The sequence below is a fragment of the Coloeus monedula genome (assembly GCF_965178545.1).
Source record: "Coloeus monedula genome assembly, chromosome: 12".
Taxonomy (NCBI): domain Eukaryota; kingdom Metazoa; phylum Chordata; class Aves; order Passeriformes; family Corvidae; genus Coloeus; species Coloeus monedula.
The window spans coordinates 20,766,865-20,784,201 of NC_138792.1; the positions used below are offsets into that span (position 1 = coordinate 20,766,865).

Genomic DNA, 17,337 nt, shown 5'->3' on the forward strand with positions numbered 1-17,337 from the left:
CCACAGGATTGGGTGCAAGTCCAGCAGCTCATAAAACCATGGCAGCACATTGCACAATCACATGGACTCAGTTTGGAGTGGGGATGGACCAAAACTGCCTGGCAGTCATCCCCTCCTCTTGCTGTTGCGGGCAGGTTTCCTACCACTGATGCACGTTGTCCACAGGCTCAGGTATATGCAGGAGATTGTGCCCCAAAATAGTGCTTAGGGCAAAATCAGGTAAAAACAGCTCTGCTGTTTTTAGGGGCTGGAGGGAGCTGCTTTTGCTCCCCAAGGTTGCAGTGATGGTTGAGGAGGAGTGAGGTGGGGTGAGGGGCACAAACACTTTTTTTCTGAGGCAGTGAAGAAATGGGGGAGGCTGAAATGCAATTCTTGCTTTCCAGGAAACTCTTATCTCTAATCTCTGTAATCCATTTTAGAGAGGATTTTGTGATTTTGAAGGGATTTACAAAGTGGATTACATAGCCTTTTTATTTTGATTTTCCATTGTGATTGTGACATTCCTGAGAGAGAGCCATGATTGCTTCAGATAGGATGGAGAAGGAGGCATTTATGGACTTGGACCTTGGAGCTCTATTGAGTTGTCACCTCCTTGTTTCACTGCTTGCTGGGTCAATGGAGGTGTCCCCAGAACAATCTGGATGCTCCCACATGAGCATTGTGTCCTCCTCCCTGGGATCTTCTTGTGGCTGTACAAGCTGACTCGGGGAGATGCCAGGCAGAAGCCCAGGGCCAATCCCCTCCATCCCTTGCTTACTCCTTCTGGAGCAAGAGCAGTCGAGGTGGTCTCCTTGAGCTCCACCATGGTCCCAAGCATGACAGGGAGATCCTTGGCCCCCAGGAAAGAGTAAGTGTGATGACACAGGTCCAGCACAGCCCAAGCACTGCAGCCACAGTGTCCTGGTGCTCAGCAGGGATGATACTGGGATTCCCATTAGAACTGCCACCACCATTCAGATCCAGCTTTTAGCACCATCATTCCACCGGTGCTTTGGGGTCAGGGTTTGCTCTCGGCCTGGGAGGGCGGCTGGGAGCAGAAATCAGTCAGGGTTTGTGTCAGATGTTACAGGCACCCAATAAGCAGCTGGGTTTAATTTGGGTCTTTCTCTGCAGCCATGCAATGCAAAGCCAGGTCCTGGTTTCAGACTAGAGAGGCTGTTCCTGGGGGTGCTTCCAGTGCAGGGAACATGTCCTGAAGCAGTTAAAATGTTCCAGCCTATGAACCCAAACCTTCTTCTATGTAAAGCAGAAAGGTTGGGTATGGTGGTGTTTCCCAGGGCCTTCTGCATTACCCCATTTATTTATATGCTGAAGTCACTTTAATGTTGTTTTAATGCAGGTCCAGGATTATTTATTTTTTTATTTTATTTATTTATGCAGGTTAACACAATGAAAAAAGCCAGGCGATGCTGTCGCCACTTGGCTCCCTTCCCTTGGCAGCTCTCTCACCTCAGCTCCTGCTCTATGCAAACATTCCCCTGGCATGGACAGGGGGACCTTGCTGTCTGTCCATGCCGGTGATCCTGGGCAGTGTCTGAGCACAAAACCTCAGGAAGTTTCTCAGGAGCAGAGGCAGGCTGAGCAGAGGAGCATGGAGTACAACCATGCCTGAGCCTACCTGCCAGCTCTACTGTGGGCTGGGCAGCTATGTCCATGCAAACCCAAATTCTTTGGTTTTTACCTGAAATCTTACTTGAGATCTTTACCTTGGCATCATGAGTTGTAGCCTGGTGGAGTCTCTGGCAGTTTGATCCTTGGGCTGGAGTGCTGCTCAGGCACTTTTTTTACATGTGTGCTCAAGGGGCAAAACAGCAGCTGCCTTGGATTCTTTTTTCCTTAAAAGCATAAGGCATTGATGGATGTCCAGGGATTTTTCACTGAGTGTAGACATTGCACAAAGTCCTTGTCTCTTCTGATTGAAGAGGCACATTCCAGGATTCCAGGTTGCCTACTTGAAGCAGGAGTGGCACAAACCCCTGGTCTCCGTGGGCACTTTCAGGTCTGGTTTCCACACACAGTGAGTCACAAAGGAAGGTGTCAGATGTTCCTGGGTGCCATAATACCACCATGAGTTTTCCAATCAAGCATTGAGAAATATCCTTCTGCCTTGAGGGCTGCTTTTAGTGCCTAACATCTGGAAGGCAGCAACCATTGCATCCCCCCTAGGACTGCATTTTGTCAGGTCTTGCTGTCTCTGAATGTCCTGAGCTTAGAGAGTTGAAGGCCAGCATGTAGCAAGAAAGCGCTTTCTCTCCTGGTCATATCCAAGAGCTTTTGGGGAAGAAAAGATGAAGAAGAAAATTTCAGTTAGATGGGAGTATGTTGTTTTCAGTCATTAGAGGGAATATGAAGCATTTAATTTTGCTCTGCTGTCATTGGGAACCTTACTTCCCAAAATGAAGACCATACAGAGATGTCTCAGGTGACAGCAGAGTGATCAGAAGGGATCTCTTTGTGATTTATATCTTGAAGGTCTCCAAATGGGAAGAAGATGACTCCACATCTGGGTGGGCTGAGGTACTGGGGGATCTGCAGGACCATTGCTTGACCCAGTCCTATATTGCTGCCACTTAAATAATTTCATTTCTATTCACACTCTTCTGTTTCCAGCTATTCCTCTTTTTGTTTCTTGACTCCTGCCTTTGTAAATGTTTTTGGCTGTACATGTTTAGCTCCCTATTTTTCAGTGCTTTTCTCCTAAGTTCCTTTAGGTAGCAGCTCTTCTTCTGTGCTGTACGGCTGGATATCAGACAAGGATAATGCTTCTTCATCAGCAAAGTACAAAGACTCTGGCACTTCCAATTAATAATGCTAATGAGATTTGTTAATTTTTAATAGATTACGTGAGTGTGTTCTGCTAAACACATTTTTGTGGCTCCGCTCCGTGAGTGCAGTTCAGAAACTCTTTCACGCTCTGCCAAGGGGAAAATGAGTAATGCAATTGCAGGCACCAGATTCTCTTCAGGGTAGATCTAGAACAAACCAAGGAGCAAAGAAGAATGTAACAAGTACGTTTTCAAACATAGGCCCAGGCCATAAATGATGGCCCTTCCTTGCCACCAGCCTCTGACAAAGGTGGGGGGAAGGAGCAATTGCTGGAATTGGGGTCATGATGCAGTCCCTCTGCCTGTACACTGTGTTGGGTTTTGAGGGCATTTTATCCCTTCACTCCATCAAAATCTTGAGGACATGTGTGGAGAGACCTTTGTGGTAGTACTGGAGGCTGGGGGTCCAGGGTGTGCATAGTGGCTGCCTCGCAGAGTTTGTTGCCTCGTGTACCCGGAACAGCACCTGGTGACACCCCTGGCATGGGACTGAGATGGACCTTCCTCACATCTTGATCCCTCCAAATCAATTTACTGCTGCCTTCCAAAGAGCATCGATCCTAGGGGAACTTCCTTCCCAGCTGGTCCCAGGTTTGTGGTGGTACCTGTGGTCTCTAGGTCACTGGTGAACACATGCTGCAGGCCACAGGCCATCGGTAGCACACCAGCAGCCGAGAGGTGGCAAACAGGCAAGCGGGGGAAAAGTCTTGGTTTGCAAATCAGCAATCCCAAACCTGATTCCTTTGGGTTTCTGCCCAGGAAGTTGGTTTTACCACTTGCTGCTGAGCCACACCATGCTCTCTTGGCCATGTTGCCGATGGCAGCAGGGTGGTGTTGAGCTGGACTTTTCCTTCTTTTTTTTTCCAAATCCATATTGCCAAGAGCCGCACCTCCTAAATTGATGTGGAGGAGGTGGAAAAGCAGAGGCACAAGACCATGCACATGCTGCACATCCATCTCAGTGATCTGTGCCAACACAAGCCCCATGGCCAGCCCTGGCTCGGTGCTTTAATTATGCACTGGCGCAGCCGCACCTACGGCTGGGCTGTTGCAACTCGTTGTGTAAGAAGACAACTGGCAAACCTGTTGGTGCTCCAGGATTTTAATGGTAATAAGCCAGAGGGCAAAACCTCCCTGATGAGATGAAACCATGCTTGGCTAGGTGTTTGGAAAAGTTTAAGGTGTTTTGGAGAAGCAGAATGTTGGGAATCTTGGCTGTATCCATGCAGTTGTGGCTGTTTGTGCCATGTAACCCAATGGATGGTTTCAAGTGTTGTCTTTGGGGAGGCAGAGGTGTGTTTGTAATTTGGGCTGTTTGCATGAGAAAACCAAATACTGCAGGCTGAGGTGAGCAGAGCTTTTGGTGTTCCAGCAGGAAAAGTTTGGGATGAAATTGGACTGTTCTTCGAGATTTCAGGTGCAAACACCTGTGAGAGTGAAATAGTTGGTACTGTAGAGAAGGAGAGATTTGGGAGCTAAGGTCAGGCAGACTGGTCTGTGGAATAACAGGCTCTTACACTTCACCTGGCAATGAGTCAACACTTTGGGCTTGACTCAAACCTCTCTCCCTTTAAGAAATCCTGTCCTATTTTGGAGACAGCCAGTCTACTGCATCTATTGGCAACTTCTTCCCCACACTGAAGATGCTCGCTGCTTAAAAAAATTAAAGCAACACACTCTGGAGTTTGTCATTTTCAGTGGCAATGGTAACATGTGCTTTCCTAGGAAAAAACAGTCCTGAAGGAAAGATGTAGGCACATGTTGGCAGATGCAGAAGCTTGCCAACCTGCCCTACCTGTCTCTGACATTTCTACTTGATGTGTTTTGCACTCACTGGAAACACACAGTCATGATCTGTTCCCTTCACACCACAGGGTTTCCATCATCTGCAAACCAAGGCTATCACCACAGCAGCCCTGTTGGCTGAACACGCTGCGTTAGGCTTGATGATTTTGCCTTTGACAGGATTCCCTCGCACCCGTCACCGCTGCACGAGGCACTGGCAGAGCTATCAAGTGACAGGGGGAGGTAGTTTTCATGCCTGGCCATCCATTATGTCTCTGTTACTATATTGGGTCCATCACTGGAACCATCTGCTGAGGCAGGCAGGCAGCCCAGGTGTCTGGCTGGGAGATGACATTCCCTGGCTCTGGGCTCTGGGCAGCAGCTGAGCCAGCCTGCAGCAGCAGGGCTCTTGGAGGTCATTTGCCAGAGTGACATTTGCTAGCAGTTCTTTGCTTAAGGCCATGTTGTCCTTTTTGGGGTGAAAAGGGGTGTTTTTCTAGGCAGTGGTGGATTTGGCAGAGGAAAGCCTGTGTGCCAGAACTCATCCTCCCAGTTTCTGCTGTGCCAGTTGCCATGGGACTTTTTATCCCAACTCAAACCCAACTTTCTCCCAGTTCATCTGTATTTTGTAGCTGTCTCCAAAGCTGGTGGGGTTCAGCAAGAAGAGCTTTCTAATGATTCCTGTCCAATAAGATTGTGCAGAGTCAGTATGCCCAATTCCAGTCCTAATCCATGGGAAAATGCCACTGCTTTATTTTGTGGATTCAGAAGGCACGTGTTGTAGAGCTGGCGTTGAGTTTTGTCATCCACACTGCGAGGTCATTGAAGCTGTTGCTGTCCTGGGAGCAGAGCGCAGCAGCTTTGTGTTAGAGGGGCTTTGGTTACAAAAGATGCTTCCAGAGGGACCAGCTTGTATGCGTCTGGAGACCTTTCACCAGCTGTGTGAGGATTCCAGGAAACTGTACGGCACGCTCAGCTTGCATGAGGGGGGGAGAAAAAAGCAGTGCTAATGATTGACTATTATTTTAAAGGGATTATCTACTCTGCAGCCCAGAGGACAAGAGGGGCCAAAATGAGTGAAGATTGAATTTGTAATTAGTGCAGATTGTTGGTAATACCCCCTGGACTCTGACTGATTATAAACAGAAACAGATTTTCCTAGTTTCCTGCCCTCCCCCAAAAGTCTTTGCATGCCAAAGGGCCACTTTGTACTGAGAAACTGATGCCAATGAATTGGGTGATCAGAGCTGGGGTGGTGGAGATGTTTAATGCAGAAAGTGGCTGGGTAGAGGGGAGGCAGAGGAGTAGCTTCTCTCACGTTATTTTGCAGTGTAAAGGCAAAGTTTTAGGTGGAAGTGTCCGAAATGGAGTATGTTGAAGGTTAGTTTCTGTTACCCCACCAGCCATCCTGCAGCTCCATCCCTGATGCTGAGGCTCTTTTGCTTTTGGTGGCTGTGGGAGCAGGAGGTGCAGGGATGTGGAGGTGACCTGGACTAACCAGGTGTCTCGGTTTTGAAAGACAGGTGTCTGCTAAGGAAGGCAGAAGTCCCCCTTGAAGTGGCAGATATAACCCCTTTTCCCTCCAAGTTATTATATTTTGAAATCAAGGGCCTTTAGGCAAAGATGTGGCAAATAGGAATAACAGTTCTTTACTCTCTCTCTCTCTATATATATATGTATATGTATATAACCAGTCAAACAAAACAACAACAACTATGGCAGTAACAGCACACACAAACCCAGTCCCAGCCTTCTCGGCTGTCAGGCTATTTCCCCTCGGGTGCAGTTCCGCTCGCAGCCGGCAGGGGCGCTGGCGGCTCCCGGTGAGCAGGGCAGGTGCGATGGTTCCCCCGCGGCTGCAGGGGGCGCTCCGGAGCGAGCTCGGGAAACACGCGGCACTGGTGCCCTGGAATCCCGGGAAGGGATGGAACAAAGGCTTCACAAACTCCTGGGCAGCCGATCCCGGACTCTCAGGAACAGCAGGCTGGAAACGGCAGGCTGGAGCGGCAGGCTAGAGCGGCAGGCTGGAGCGGCAGGGAGGAACGCAAATCCCGGGTGGCAGGCGAGATGTATCCAGATGGGAGAACCCCCACAGATGCCCAGGCAGGCAGGGTGAGCAGGGCTACAGCGTAGCGAAAACTCGAAGCAGCAGCAGTGGGGCAGGGCAGCCACAGCTCGGCCTCCAGCAGGGCAGGAAAAGCAGCTTTTGGGGTCCCGGCGTTGTTTCCAGCAGGAAGAGAAGAACGGCCAAAAAGAAACAGCAGCTCCTTTCTCTGCAGCTTCTCTCTCCGGACGCTCAGAGCGAACTGACCCCACACCCAGGTGTAGACAAAAGGAGTAGCCAGGCCCGCCCCACTCCCTTTTTTTGTCTTTCTTAAGTACAGCTATTTGTCCCCTAGCAACATGCATATGGGAGAAAATTCCTTTAACAGAAAAAAAACCTAAGACTAAACTAAAACCCCAACATTATCCACCCCGAATTTTTTCCCATACTAACATGTTACATGAAACTTAACTTTTTTTCTTAACCATATAAATCTATGCATTACCCAAATTATATACAAATATACATGCTGATAGTGATACAAGTACAGAGCCATGGGTAGTTCACCCTAAAACAAGGTCCCCTTGAGGTAAGCATCGGGTCTCTCCATCCTTTTGCATCACCCACCAGGTGCAACCTGGTCCCTGAGCAAAAACAACCCCACGGATGGGTTTGTCTTTGCTCAAGGCAGACTTTACCCAAACAGTTTTTCCAAGCATACCTCTCATGTGCACCACTGGAACCTTATCTCCGTCTGTTGTTTGTAGGGGTTCGGATTGGGCAGGGCCTGCTCGGCTGGTGGAACCTCAGGTGTTAACTAACCAGGTGGCTCTTGCTAAATGCATCTCCCAGTTTTTGAAAGTCCCCCCACCCAGTGCCTTCAAGGTGGTTTTAAGCAATCCATTACGCCGCTCAACCTTCCCAGCTGCTGGTGCATGGTAAGGGATGTGGTACACCCACTCAATGCCATGTTCTCTAGCCCAGGTGTTTATAAGGCTGTTCTTGAAATGAGTCCCATTGTCAGACTCAATTCTCTCAGGGGTGCCATGCCTCCAAAGGACTTGCTTTTCCAGGCCCAGGATGGTGTTCCGGGCAGTAGCATGAGGCACAGGATAGGTCTCCAGCCATCCAGTGGTGGCTTCTACCATTGTGAGCACATAGCGCTTGCCTTGGCGGGTTTGAGGCAGTGTGATGTAATCAATCTGCCAGGCCTCCCCATACTTGTATTTGGACCATTGCCCACCATACCACAGGGGCTTCACCCGCTTGGCCTGCTTGATCGCAGCACATGTCTCACAATCATGGATAACCTGGGAGATACTGTCCATGGTTAGATCCACCCCTCGGTCTCGTGCCCACTTACAGGTAGCATCTCTGCCCTGATGACCTGAGGCATCATGGGCCCATCGAGCTAGGAACAGCTCTCCTTTATGTTGCCAATCTAAGTCTATCTGGGACACCTCTATTTTCGCAGCCTGATCTACCTGTTTGTTGTTACGATGTTCTTCATTAGCCCGGCTCTTGGGGATGTGAGCATCTACATGACGGACCTTCACGGATAGCTTCTCTACCCGAGTGGCAATGTCTTTCCACTCTCTTCAGCAGCCCAGATTGGTTTTCCTCTGCGCTGCCAGTTTGCCTTATTCCACCTTTCCAGCCAACCCCACAGAGCATTGGCTACCATCCATGAATCAGTGTAGAGGTAGAGCTTTGGCCACTTCTCTCTTTCAGCTATGTCCAGAGCTAATTGGACAGCTTTGAGCTCAGCAAATTGGCTCGATCCACCTTCTCCTTCAGTAGCCTGTGCAACTTGTCGTTTGGGGCTCCATACAGCGGCTTTCCATTTCCGGCTAGCACCTACAATTCGGCAGGAACCATCAGTGAAGAGGGCGTATTGTCTTTCACTCTCTGGTAGCTCGTTATATGGTGGGGCTTCTTCAGCACGTGTCACCTGCTCCTCTTCTTCTTCAGAAGATAACCCAAAAGTCTCACCTTCCGGCCAGTTCGTAATTATTTCCAAGATCCCAGGGCGACTTGGGTTTCCAATTCGGGCGCGCTGCGTGATGAGGGCAATCCATTTGCTCCAAGTAGCGTCGGTGGCGTGATGCGTGGAGGGAACCTTTCCTTTGAACATCCACCCCAGCACCGGTAGTCGGGGTGCCAGGAGGAGTTGTGCCTCTGTGCCAATTACTTCTGAGGCAGCCTGGACTCCTTCATAAGCTGCCAGGATTTCCTTCTCTGTGGGAGTGTAGTTGGCTTCAGACCCTCTGTAGCTTCAGCTCCAGAATCCCAGTGGTCGGCCCCGAGTCTCACCAGGCACCTTCAGCCAGAGGCTCCAGGACAGACCATTGTTCCCGGCTGCAGAGTAGAGCACGTTCTTCACCTCTGGTCCTGTTCTGACTGGGCCAAGGGCTGCAGCGTGAGCGATTTCCTGCTTGATCTGGGCGAAGGCTTGCTGCTGTTCAGGGCCCCAGTGGAAATCATTCTTCTTGCGGGTAACCAGGTAGAGAGGACTCACGATCTGGCTGTACTCGGGAATGTGCATCCTCCAGAAACCTATAGCGCCTAGGAAAGCTTGTGTTTCCTTCTTGTTGGTCGGTGGAGACATTGCTGTGATCTTATTGATGACCTCAGTGGGAATCTGACGCCGTCCATCTTGCCACTTTACTCCCAGGAACTGGATCTCTCGGCAGGTCCCTTGACCTTGCTCTTCTTGATGGCAAAACCAGCTCGCAGGAGAATTTGAATTATTCTCTCTCCTTTCTCAAACACTTCGGTCGCGGCGTTCCCCCACACAATGATGTCATCAATGTACTGCAGATGTTCTGGAGCCTCACCCTTTTCTAGTGCAGTCTGGATCAGTCCATGACAGATGGTGGGACTGTGCTTCCACCCCTGGGGCAGTCGGTTCCAGGTGTACTGCATGCCCCTCCATGTGAAGGCAAACTGAGGCCTGCACTCTGCTGCCAGAGGAATGGAGAAGAAGGCATTGGCAATGTCAATAGTGGCGTACCACTTCGCTGCTTTGGGCTCCAGCTCGTACTGGAGCTCCAACATGTCCGGCACGGCAGCGCTCAGCAGTGGAGTCACTTCATTCAGGGCACGATAGTCCACAGTCAGTCTCCATTCCCCATCAGACTTGCGCACAGGCCAGATGGGGCTGTTGAAGGGTGAGTGGGTCTTGCTGACCACCCCTTGGCTCTCCAGCTCGCGGATCATCTTGTGGATGGGGATCACAGCATCTCGATTTGTCCGATACTGCCGGCGGTGCACTGTCGAGGTGGCAATTGGCACTCGTTGCTCTTCCACTTTCAGGAGCCCAACTGCAGAAGGATTCTCAGATAGTCCAGACAGGGTGTTCAATTGCCTAATGCCCTCTGCCTCCACAGCAGCAATCCCAAATGCCCACCTGAGTCCTTTTGGGTCTTTGTAATAGCCATTCCGGAGGAAGTCTATGCCCAGAAAACACGGGGCCTCTGGGCCAGTCACAATTGGATGCTTTTGCCACTCCTTCCCAGTCAGGCTCACCTCAGCTTCCAAAAGGGTCAACTGCTGTGATCCCCCGGTCACCCCAGCGATGGATACAGGTTCTGCCCCCACATGTCCCAATGGCATTGAAGTACACTGTGCCCCAGTATCAACCAATGCATCATATTTTTGTGGCTCTGATGTGCCAGGCCATTGGATCCACACCGTCCAGAAAACTCAGTTCTCCCGTGCCTCTTCCTGGCTAGAGGCAGGGCCCCTCTAGCCCTGGTTATCATTCTTTCCCTGGGTGTACATGCTCGAGGTACCTTCAAGGGGATCCGACATATCATCCTCCCTTCTGTAATATCTGGCAGCTCGGTCACGGGAGGCTGAGGCTACCTTCACCTTAGCGGAACCCCCTCGGTTAGTGCCTCCCTCCTTGAGTTCACGCACCCACGCTGCCAGGACAGAGGTGGGTTTCCCATCCCACCTTCTCATGTCTTCCCCATGTTCACACAGGAAAAACCACAGCTCAGCTCGTGGGGTGTACCCTCTCTCTCTAGCAGGGGGACGACGGGCTCTGACTTGGGGGCCTGTGACTCGCACTGGTGCCACACTGACCCTCCTCATCTCCTCCCTCATCTCCTCCCTCATCTCCTCCCCCATTTCCTTCCTCATCTCCTTCATCTCCTCTTTGAGGTCCTGGACCACAGCAGAGACATGAGCTTTCAGCGGGCCATTGATCATGCTGTCATAATGCCTGAGCTTGCTGGCAACAGAGCCCACGGTTTCTCGGGTATTGTCAGCATCAATCGTTGCAATGAAGGTGGTGTATTGCTGAGGCCCTAGCCTTGCCAGGTTCCACATCATCTGTCCTGTGCACCTGACCTTATCGGGGTCATTATCATGCTGTCCATCCCTCCCAAAGAGTACCTCTAATATTGCCACCTCTCTTAGCTGTTGGATCCCTTGCTCGAGTGTCTTCCACTGCATTCTATGATGATACTCCTGCATTCTTTCTTTGTGAATGAACCTTTCTCTCACACTCATTAAGAGCCGCTCCCAGAGAGAAAGGGGCCCTGGCTCCCTCACAAATACCTGGTCCACACCTGGGTCCTGGGTCAATGATCCCAGATACCTTGCCTCACCACTATCCAGTTGCACACTTGTGCCCATAAGGTCCCAAACCCGAAGCAGCCAGGTGGTATAAGGCTCACGCCCCCTTCGCACAATGTCGTTTCGCATAGCACGGAGACTGTCATGCGACAGGGACTCAGTGATGATTTCTGGCTCTGGCTCTCCTGCTGGTTGTGAGGGCCCTGGTTGCCCATCATCATTAACTGGTCGTACTGATTTGGTCTTACACTTCCTCCTCTGCACAGGGGCGACTGCTGCTGGCTGTGGTTGTCCTTGTGGTTCAGCTGAAGCCTGGACGGTTGTAACATCCGTGGGTTCTACTGCTGCACCATCGGACTCACCCTCTTTGGGGCAGGGAGAGGGTTTTTCACTAGCTGAGGAGGTGTATTCCCTTAGCAATTGGCATATCTCCAGGCACACCTGGCCCATCTCCTGGCACATCTCCTTGAGCACCTGGCCCATCTCCTGGCACATCTCCTGGCGCACCTGACCCATCTCTTGGCACATCTCTTGCATCCCTTTTGCCAGTACCCCCACCCAGTTTGGGTAGTCCATTTCTGAGGTGGACTGTTGGGCGGTATCAGTCTCTGGGGTAGGATCTCTAGTGTCTGGGGCCATGCCAGGTTCTGGGGCAGGATAGGGCTCTGGGGTAGGATCTCTTGTGTCTGGGGCCATGTCAGGTTCTGGGGCAGGATCAGGCTCTGGGGTAGGAACTCTACTCTCTGGGGCCATGTCAGGTTCTGGGGCAGGATCTCTAGTCTCTGGGGCTGGTGTCCGGGTAGATATCCAAGCCAATCTCAACTTATCCTTGAGTGCTAAATAGAGTAGGCCTATCAGCAGCAGATGGTTAATATTCAGAGGGAATTTAAACCCTTCGAAAATTGATGGGGTGGGCCCGAAGAACTGGTTGAGGGGTTGGGGGAAAACTTCCCCTGGTGTCATTTCCTCACAAAAGGTACCATTGTTAACATAACCCCAAAAACATGTGCTCAGTGTGTGATAGCCATTTATCCATGTGCCCACATTCCGGAGGAAGCTAAAAACCCATGAATTCCTCACCTTCTCGACCCATAACGCAAGCTGGATAACAGCAATGGTAGCCTTAGTCAGAGGACCCATATTCAAGTAAGGAGCTGCAAAGGGGAAGAATATAGCTACGGCCACATGCCACCCGAACCAGGGTAAACTAGACCACATAGTGCAGCCTAACAAGGTTCCTATATCTGGTACACAAAATAAAGTTATCCAAGAACTGTTATTCCTTTTTTTCACCTCTCTCTCTCTTAATGCCCTCAGGCCCCACATTGGGCGCCAAGATCTCTTTTGGTTTTGAAAGACAGGTGTCTGCTAAGGAAGGCAGAAGCCCCCCTTGAAGTGGCAGATATAACCCCTTTTCCCTCCAAGTTATTATATTTTGAAATCAAGGGCCTTTAGGCAAAGATGTGGCAAATAGGAATAACAGTTCTTTACTATGTATATGTATATGTATATGTATATGTATATGTATATGTATATGTATATGTATATGTATATGTATATGTATATGTATATGTATATAACCAGTCAAACAAAACAACAACAACTATGGCAGTAACAGCACACACAAACCCAGTCCCAGCCTTCTCGGCTGTCAGGCTATTTCCCCTCGGGTGCAGTTCCGCTCGCAGCCGGCAGGGGCGCTGGCGGCTCCCGGTGAGCAGGGCAGGTGCGATGGTTCCCCCGCGGCTGCAGGGGGCGCTCCGGAGCGAGCTCGGGGAGCACGCGGCACTGGCGGCCTGGGATCCCGGGAAGGGATGGAACAAAGGCTTCACAAACTCCTGGGCAGCCGATCCCGGACTCTCAGGAACAGCAGGCTGGAAACGGCAGGCGGGAACAGCAGGCTAAAGCAGCAGGCTAGAGCGGCAGGGACGAACGCAAATCCCGGGTGGCAGGCGAGATGTATCCAGATGGGAGAACCCCCACAGATGCCCAGGCAGGCAGGGTGAGCAGGGCTACAGCGTAGCGAAAACTCGAAGCAGCAGCAGTGGGGCAGGGCAGCCACAGCTCGGCCTCCAGCAGGGCAGGAAAAGCAGCTTTTGGGGTCCCGGCGTTGTTTCCAGCAGGAAGAGAAGAACGGCCAAAAAGAAACAGCAGCTCCTTTCTCTGCAGCTTCTCTCTCCGGACGCTCAGAGCGAACTGACCCCACACCCAGGTGTAGACAAAAGGAGTAGCCAGGCCCGCCCCACTCCCTTTTTTTGTCTTTCTTAAGTACAGCTATTTGTCCCCTAGCAACATGCATATGGGAGAAAATTCCTTTAACAGAAAAAAAACCTAAGACTAAACTAAAACCCCAACACCAGGGATCCTAACAAAAGCTGGAAATCATAATGGAGCCCTCTCAAGAACTACCTGGTTAGAAACATTTGTTCATTTGGATTCCTGGATTTGAAATATGTTTATTATCAATAATATAAGCAGTAAGACCAGAGGCAATGGGCAAAAACTGATGGACAGGAAGCTCCACCTGAATATGAGGAAGAACTTCTTTACTGTGCAGTGACTGAGCACTGGAGCAGGTTGCCCAGAAAGGGTGTGGAGTCTCCCTCACTGGAGATATTCAAGAAATGTCTGGACTCAATCCTGTGCCATGTGTTCTGGGATAACCCTGCTTGAGCAGGAAGTTTGGACCAGATGACTCGGAATGATCCCTTCCAACCTTACCAATTCTGTTATTCTGTGATGTATATTTTTAATGATTTATTGCCTGGATCGGCTGCCTGAGGTCTGTTAGAGGCTCATACTTTTTATTTTCCTTTCTTCTGATGTAGCAAAGGTCATTAGAAGTTAAGTGAAAAGGATTTGCGAGGGTTACAGATCCATTATTAATACAAAATAAAAGATGTTTGGCTAAATCCATCAAGCCTAAAAATACAGTTGGGCACAAATAAGGAGTAGGAAACAATGGAAGGAACAGTGAAAACAAACGGCACACCCAAGCACTGAACTTCTGAAGCAGTTAAACAAGGCGAGGAAAATAGCACTCTAATCTCTGATGACAAGAGGGTTTCTGTTGCCTTCTCTTTAATTTGGCCAGAAGGGAATAGTGAGAGAATCACCATCCCCATTTGGGTGATATGCCGTGATTTAAAAAATTACCCTTACTCAAGCTGAGGTGAAATCCCAGAATCTGAGAATTTCCCACACAAAGAATATGTTTGAAATGCTCATTTTGGTACACCCTGGCTGAACATTTCCAACAGGATTCAGCTGCTGCATTGAGACCCTGCAGGAACTTGCATCTCATAAATTACATCCCAGAATGAGACTGTAAATGGGGCCATCAAAACCCTTTGTGCTGTTAAGGACCTTGCTGAAATACTCTTGTTTCAAATTTCTTTTCTAAAGGGAAGGCAAGAGTATTTACTCAGTTCCTGGGGACTTTTTTAGTTTTGCTAGGATGTCCAGTAAGAGAATATTCTGCCCCAAAAGCTCTCATGATCACTGGTCTGGGAGCGTGTGGGTGCCTGATAGTACTGTGACCCTTTTAGGTCTGTGAGCATCTTTTAGGTTTCAGGAACCATTGGAATGTGTGGAAATACCTTCCAAAACATACCAGGGCAGGTTGTGATCCAACATTGTGCCAGATGAGGAGTCTTGTGTAAAATAACCAACTGCAAAATAATCTGCTGTGATTTTACTAACTGCAAATCCCTTCACTTATTTTCCAGAAATGAGCTTGGGAAAATAAGGTGGTGCAGCCAGGCTGCTCCCAAACTGCCCTGAAGCCTGAGCATGCCTCATGCCAGAGGGACTTGTTCTTTCTGTGCTTGGAAAGCCTCCCAGCACATCCCTTTCAAGGTGGCACCTTTCTTCCCCTGCTCTTCCCATGGGTGTGCAGCACCAGAGGACAGCAGCATATCTGTACTCTTTAGAAGAAAAGCAGGAAAGTTGTGGAAAAGAGGAATTGCAATATTTGTGGTAATCTACTCAAGAATTCAGTTTACCAGGCGGGTTCTGCTTGCACCTGGCCCTCTCTGTGCATGGATAACTGCTCCCTTTGAGCCATTTCTGACCCCATTTGATGGCCTGGGCTGACTCACTTGTCATGCTAACATCATTCTGCTTTTGTTTTGCAATGTTTGGGTATTTTTTTATTAAGAAATACTGCCTGTTTGCCTTGGCAGTGGTGTTCATTGGAATTATGTGGCATTTTTTATATAGAGTGTTTATTCGGTCTCTTGCATTCTTTTTCAGGGGTGGGGTGGGATGATCCAAACCTTTTCAACATGCTAGTGATCCAAGCGGCTTGTAAAAGGCTTGAACCAGGGTCTCTTCTGATGGAAACCACCAGTCTTCTCCAACTCCAAAGGGCAGGCTCTGAGTATGAGACAAACAGGCTTAACTGATTCCCATTTGGGTGTGAAACCTGGATCCCAGAAGGATCCAGCAGCAGCACAAGCAGGGGAGCAAGGGCCCCACTGCCTTGAGACAAACATGGGTGTACCCACTCAGTCCAGCTGATGGACAGGTTCAAATGCCTGAGGTAGATCTGGCTAATGGCATCTTAAAACACCTTTTCCTCTTTGTTCTTGGCCGGAGAATTGCTGGTGTTTTGTCTTTCCACATTGTCTATTTGGACTTCTTTATTCTTCTATATTGTCCCAGCAAGACAAGGGTGACTGTGAGTTAACTGCTCAGCAGGTCCCTTGCAGCCAGTGATGGGTTGCCACAAGCTTTTCCCTCTGCTAATGTCATGCTCCTTTGCCAGGAGGAATCAAAACTTTTATACTGGATGTTTTCTTGGATTGAAACCCACATGTGCTTCATCTCAAAGTCTCCATGTTGCAGCACCAGCATGCCCAGGGTGCATGATCCATTCACATTCCTTCCTTTGATGAGGTGGACCAGGGATGGGATGTGTTCTCAGTGCTGTAAGGAGCATATTTTGCGCACTCTTACATAAGATTGCAGGAATGCAGAGCTCCTCAGGTCCGATAGCCAGGAGGTTTTGGTGAGCAAGGCCTTCTGCTGACTGGGTTTGAGGAAGTGATAGTGCTCACCAGGATTTCCTCACTCCTGCACACATCCTTGTTGTGCCAGGGGAGCAGACACAATTTGCATTGTGAAACACCCCCTCCAAAGCTCCACTGGCTTTCTTTGGGAGTAGCCCTCCAGTAAGGCACATGCCTTATATCTTTTGTTTTCTAACTGGAGCACAGTTGTGATTTTTTGGTCTCTCCAAGCATAAGGTTTGGTGTAGGGTACTGAGATGGGTGAGTGCAGGACTGACAAGATGTTTGGTAAGATCTTCTGGCCCATCAAGCCCTATGATGCCTTTGACTGCACCCAGACCCAGCTGCCCTCAGCTGTGGCATGGGCTGCCCCCAGGACCCCAGCTTTTGGGGAGGCTGGATGTGCTGTATGTCAGAGTGTTGACGCACACCACTGACCACCTCTCTCCTTCTGCTTTCAGAGCTGGTGTACGACCTGGATATGGATGACATCTCTGCAAATAAGCAGCTTCTGAATCAGCAAAACAAAGACAGTGCTGCAGTCCCCAGCAGTGATCCTGGGAGTGCGGCCACCCACCCCAGTCCTGCTGCTGCCATCGCTCTGGTCCTCCTGTTGCTGTTGGGCCACCAGCCATGAGCAGTGCTGGTGGCATCACTCCGTGTTTCTCCATGCATTTTTTTAGTGAGGAAGATATTTGGAACCTATTCTGAAATATGCACATTTCCAAAAACAGGACAAATTACTTCAGTCAGTTTTTCAAGACTCTTCACAGAAAAAAACCCCAAACTAAAAAAGTGCTGGTTCATGGCAAACTAGTAAATATCTAACAGGGCTTTTTAAAGATAATCCTGTTTAATATAAGCAGATTCATATTAAATTGTGTTCCTCACAGTTTTTGGAGACGCAGTTAAGGTGAAGACTGTATTTCAAGTTGTTCAAACATACATGGGGTATGGAACACCTATGGCTTATGAAATACTCTGAGCAAATATCATACCCCTGATCCTAGTTGACTTAATACAGATTTTTTCTGTAGTTCAAGTGGTTTTTGTACTTACTCCAAATTCGAGTCCCACCCCTGGGAAT

The 17,337-nt window shown here is 49.5% G+C and overlaps 1 protein-coding gene across 1 annotated transcript in view; it reads left to right on the plus strand.

Annotated features, from left to right (window-relative positions):
• Positions 1-16,887, plus strand: part of GPC3 (glypican 3) — a gene marked incomplete at both ends in the record, with an annotated part of 154,368 nt that extends 137,481 nt beyond the window's left edge. The window contains one exon of the mRNA XM_082289651.1: positions 16,712-16,887. Within this exon, the coding sequence (XP_082145777.1) occupies positions 16,712-16,887 (176 nt within the window). The remainder of the gene's footprint in view (positions 1-16,711) is intronic.
• Between the last annotated feature and the right edge of the window lie 450 nt (positions 16,888-17,337).